This window comes from Myotis brandtii, unplaced genomic scaffold (genome assembly GCF_000412655.1).
Source record: "Myotis brandtii unplaced genomic scaffold, ASM41265v1 scaffold2655, whole genome shotgun sequence".
Lineage (NCBI taxonomy): Eukaryota > Metazoa > Chordata > Mammalia > Chiroptera > Vespertilionidae > Myotis > Myotis brandtii.
Window position 1 is genome coordinate 43,889 of NW_005360109.1, and position 5,643 is coordinate 49,531.

General features: G+C 41.0%; 1 protein-coding gene across 1 annotated transcript in view; it reads left to right on the forward strand.

Annotated features, from left to right (window-relative positions):
• Positions 1-538: 538 nt before the first annotated feature.
• LOC102250537 (guanylate-binding protein 1-like) overlaps positions 539-5,643 on the forward strand; it is a 26,321-nt gene continuing 21,216 nt past the window's right edge. Inside the window, exons 1-2 of the mRNA XM_014541196.1 lie at positions 539-621; positions 4,912-5,078. Coding sequence (XP_014396682.1) covers positions 608-621; positions 4,912-5,078 — 181 coding nt within the window. The 5' untranslated portion in view covers positions 539-607. The remainder of the gene's footprint in view (positions 622-4,911; positions 5,079-5,643) is intronic.

Here is a 5,643-nt window from a genome sequence, read left to right on the forward strand (position 1 = left end):
GGCTAAAAGTCAGGCAGAGCTGCTGCTGCTGCTGCTGCTGCTGCTGCTGCTGCTGCTGCTGAGTGAGTGCAGACAGCCCCACTGTGCAGCCAAGGTCTGGCAGTTCCTATTGCAGCTGCCCTGGGGCAGCTGGGGAGGGAGATTGGCTTTGTGACTCACAGAAACCTGCGGCCAGGGTGCCTGGAGTCTGGGTGTCCCTCGGTCTGCAGCTGTGGTTGCAGGTCTTCCACCAGAGCGGCTGTGGGGTTCTGGTTTGCTACGGAGACCAGCCTGGGTGGTGGGGAGGCTAGGATCCCAGTCTCAAACAGTTCCCTTCTTCAGGATGGCGTGGCCTCCCTTAGTTGTATTTTTGAAGTGGTTGTGCGAGGCAGCAATTTCCGGTGTTTACCTATGCCGCCATCTTGGTTTTTCTGGGAAACCAACTTCTAATCCTCTACTCTCTCTGTGTGTGAGGGGAAGGGGACTATAAAGAAAAATAAAATCCCCAGGATTTGGTCGGGAAGAAGTTTACCAGCAGAAACCAGAGCTAAACTGAGAGACAGAGTTAGGACTCACAACAATCTCGAGAATCAGCTTTGTTACCAGCTCTAAAAGATACCTGCTGTTGATGTTATACTTAAGGTAAGATTGGGGCCAGGGTGGTAAAAGATGTACAAGCATCAGAAGGTTTTAAAAACATTTTATCCAGGATAGGCTGCAGCTGAACCTGGTGTGGGATATCAGACTTAACTAAAAACGAAACTGAGGTGCCGTCAGACAGAAAGAAGCATTCATTAAGTGCCAGCTACATTTGCTTCCTGCTGAGCTACACAGAAACATGTGTAGAGACTAACCGGAGTTTGAAATGTCTTAACACTGTTTTTCTTCCTTTGCCAATTTATGACCTAGGGCCGTGGTCTGCAAACTGTGGCTCGCGAGCCACATGCGGCTCTTTGGCCCCTTGAGTGTGGCTCTTCCTCAAAATACCACATGGGGGTGCACACGTATAGTGCGAGTGAAACTTCGTGGCCCATGCGCAGAAGTAGGTATTTTGTGGAAGAGCCACACTCAAGGGGCCAAAGAGCCGCATGTGGCTCACGAACCACAGTTTGCTGACCACTGACCTATGGGGATCATAATTGTCACTTCAGTTATCTTAATCTTTGATAAACCCTGATTAAGTCAGTTCAAATGTCATCCTGAAAATTTCAACAGCTATAACTATTATTTTTGTGAGAGAGCAATGAACGATATGCAATGTAAATAGCTTGCTTACATAGTTAAGGCCAAAAAAGTTAAAACCTAAAATGAATAATAAAGAGATTTCATGAAAACACTATATATTTTTAGTCATAGTCTTGTACATTGTTCGAAGGTAGATTTCTTCCTTTAGAAATAGCATGAATCAATTAGTTTTGATTTCTTGGCACCCACTCTTTCCTTAAGGCCCTTTATGTTGGATTGTTTCTACTAGTCTAATGCCTCTGTTATTACTATCACTTGCTTCAACATTTGCCCAACTTGACCCTCATTACAACCTGGTAATTTTGTTTACTCCTCAGAACTCTCTCCTCCTTTGAATTTCTTATCACAAGCTCCATGCATCTCCTTCTTGTTCAGTTCCCCGTTTGTCTCCTTGATAAGAGACAAATTCCTTTTCCTCTTCCTCCCCAAATTCAACCAAGGAACAACACAAATCAAAGCGAAAGCAAACAACAATTTAAAAAAACACACAACTAGAATTTTATGGCTGAAAATAGCGATATTTTCATCTAGAAACCCCATTACTAGCATTTCTGAGCCTTCAAAAAAGATTTCTTGGCATTTTCTTTCTTTACAGTTTTTTTTATGTTCCTACAGACCTGGTTCTGTGTATGTCTGTGTCTGACTCTCTCTTTCACTCTCTCTCTTAAGCTAGCACTACTACTAACATAAATAGATATTAATTAACTTATTTACTTCCATTATTTTGAAAACAGGCTTAGAGTGTTGAGTGAAATGCGATATCATTCAGATCGCCAGTTGCAGGGCTGGGATTGGAAATCAGTTGTGCCTGACTTTAAAGCCAAAATAAGTATGTGTATGTGTGTGTGCATGTGTGTGTGAAATGCATTTTTACATTGTTTTCATGTATGAAAGGTAATGGGCCTCTAACAGTGTTAGGGAGAATGCATCTCAGAGCACACATCACAGGCTAAGCTATAAAAGGCAGAGCAATAGGTAAGTATAGGACTTGAACACATTTAATTTGTAAAGATTTTGGAGACTGGGTTTTCCTAAAAGTGTTAAAAATGTTAACCAGATAACAATTGGGAACAATCTATAAAACACTTTTATTAATATAGATATACAGATCGAATGTTATTCATTGGAGGTCTGAGAAGTCAGACAAAGTAGTTCTCTCTCCCATTAGTGACCACATCCCGAAATGCAGTATCTTATCAGCCCCCATTATCCACAAATAGATTTAGATTTTGTACCTTCTGCTTTCCTAGCTAATTGTTGTAGATCATCACTGCCAGTCCCATTTTTCTAATCTAAAAATATTATAACCCCTGCTATATACAAATCAGACAAACAGAACTCCACAAGATAAGTTGCTAATATTGCATGGGAAGTGGACTAGAAAGAAATGAAACTTGGCATTTGAATCTGTAAAATCACATGGAACCCGCTCTTTCTGGACCTGGCTTGAACTAGGCATTTTCTGATTCCCTGGTGCTACGCCATTTGCAATTATCTGGTCCCAAGCAGTTCTGTTTTATCTATCTGTACCTGGATGATCTCGCAGGCACTGGCTATAAGGAAATGGGGAGGAGGTATATTTATAATTTTTCAAAATTACAGTCAACTAACAAGGAAATCCAGATGTGCTCATTATAAGATTTCTGTGAAAGAAAAAGTCAAGTAGATGATGAGTTTTAGCTTCTGTAGTAAATAATATAATCTAATAAAAGAGAAACATGCAAATTGTCCACACCTCTGCTATGCCCAAGCCATGCCCACCAGCCAATCAGAGAAATTATATGCAAATTAACCCAACCAAGATGGATATCATTCAGATCGCCAGTTGCAGGGCTGGGATTGGAAATCAGTTGTGCCTGACTTTAAAGCCAAAATAAGTATGTGTATGTGTGTGTGCATGTGTGTGTGAAATGCATTTTTACATTGTTTTCATGTATGAAAGGTAATGGGCCTCTAACAGTGTTAGGGAGAATGCATCTCAGAGCACACATCACAGGCTAAGCTATAAAAGGCAGAGCAATAGGTAAGTATAGGATTTGAACACATTTAATTTGCAAAGATTTGGGAGACTGGGCTTTCCTAAAAGTGTTAAAAATGTTAACCAGATAACAATGGGGAACAATCTATAAAACACTTTTATTAATATAGATATACAGATCGAATGTTATTCATTGGAGGTCTGAGAAGTCAGACAAAGTAGTTCTCTCTCCCATTAGTGACCACATCCTGAAATGCAGTATCTTGTCAGCCCCCATTATCCGCAAATAGATTTAGATTGTGTACCTTCTGCTTTCCTAACTAATTGTTGTAGATCATCATTACCACTCCTCCCATTTTTCTAATCTAAAAATATTATAACCCCTGCTATATACAAATCAGACAAACAGAACTCCACAAGATAAGTTGCTAATATTGCATGGGAAGTGGACTAGAAAGAAATGAAACTTGGCGTTTGAATCTGTAAAATCACATGGAACCCGCTCTTTCTGGACCTGGCTTGAACTAGGCATTTTCTGATCCCCTGGTGCTATGCCATTTGCAATTATCTGCTTTCAAGCAGGTCTGTTTTTATCTATCTGTAGCTGGATGATCTCCAGGGCACTGGCTATAAGGAAGTGGGGAGAATGTGTCTTTATAATTTTTCAAAAGCAGTTTTTACAGTCAACTAGTAAGGAATTCCAGATGTGCTCATTGTAAGATTTCAGTGGGAAAAAAAAGTCAAGCAAATGGTGGGTTTTTAGCTTCTGTAGTAAATAATCACTTATAAAATGAAAGAAAATTGTTCTTTATAAGGCAAGGCAGAAGAGCAAGCATTTGTCTAAATCTCAGCTAGCTTAAACATATTTTATTAGGTTATAGGAATTGATGCCCCCAAATAAATGGTTAAGTATTATTTTTAAAAGTCTTTTCAGTTGAGCATTGACCTATGAACCAGGAGGGTATGGTTCGATTCCCGGTCAGGGTACATGCCTGAGTTCCAGGCTCAATCCACAGAGGGTGTGCAGGAAGAAGCCAATCAATGATTCTCTCTCATCATTGATGTTTTGCTCTCTCTCTCCCTCTCCCTTCCTTTCTGAAATAAATAGAAATATATTTTTTAAAAAGTATTTTCACTCATTTTTTCATTCATAAATTGATCATGCCTTAAATGTTTTGATTGAAAAAGGCACACCAATAGCTATATAAAAATTATTTTAAACAACCATGATTTGTTCAATAATGCTATGTAATGACCTGCCAGGATTTATAATACACTTTCTCTGGACATACCCCTACATTACAGAAAAGCAAGTTTGGATGGGGTAAAAGCAAGAAATGTAATATAATAAAGTGTGCTCATAAAGATTCCATATGGGGATTCAGGGAGGTAAAAACTAAGAAACACAAGCAAGCCAAAAACCAGCGGAGGAGAGTCAGATTTAAACTAGCAATAGATGAGATTCAGGGAATGGTTTTCCATGAGCCCATAAATATTTAAGAAGCAGTGGAGTACCCTATAGTAGACCTCTGGTGGACTTAGGACTTATTTTCCTATGACCTGCTTTGCTGTCATTTAAAAAATAATAATAATTTCTTTAGAAACTTAGGCCATGCTGGGGAGTAGAATGTCCCCAGGTTCAGGAAGCAAAATGACTTTCTCTGCTTAGAGACTGGAAGTTCTAATCCATCCCATCTATTCCCTTGCAGACAAGGTCACACCCTGGACATGGCCTCAGAGATCCACATGCCAGGACCAGTGTGCCTCATTGAGAACATCAAAGGGAAACTGGTAGTTAATCAGAAAGCGTTGGAGATCCTCTCTGCCTTCACCCAGCCCCTTGTCGTGGTGGCTATTGTGGGCCTCTACCGCACTGGCAAATCCTACAATCCTACCTAACTGGCTGGGCAGAATGAGGGTGAGTGACACCAGCTAAGCTCTGCCGAGTCATCCTTTTCACCCACACTCCCACACTCCGCACAGAGTATGAGGAGAGAAAGTTAGAGATGGGCAGGAATATTGAAAAGGTAATGTCTGGGCCATAGCTGGCTAATTATCTTCTTGGAGGTAAAGGACAGAGGTCTGTTTCTGAAATATCACTTCTTTTTCTTTTACTTAATAGCTCCTTAAAAAAGCAAAATGTTTTCTAATCATAAAGAGGAAGACATCAATAAAATAACATATCTATATATATAAAAGCTTAAGCGACCATCACAACTGAATGGACGACCGAACAGGCTGCGTGGGGAGACTAGATCGGCAGGGGGGTTAGTGAGGGGTGACCAAATGACTGAGCAGCAGGCTGCATGGGGTGACCAGGTCTGCAGAGGGGGCAGTAGGGGTGACCCGGCCTGCAGGGGGGCAGTTAGGAATCCAGTGGTCCCGGATTGTGAGAGGGATGTCTGACTGCCGGTTTAGGGGATCCCCTGGGGATCGGGCCC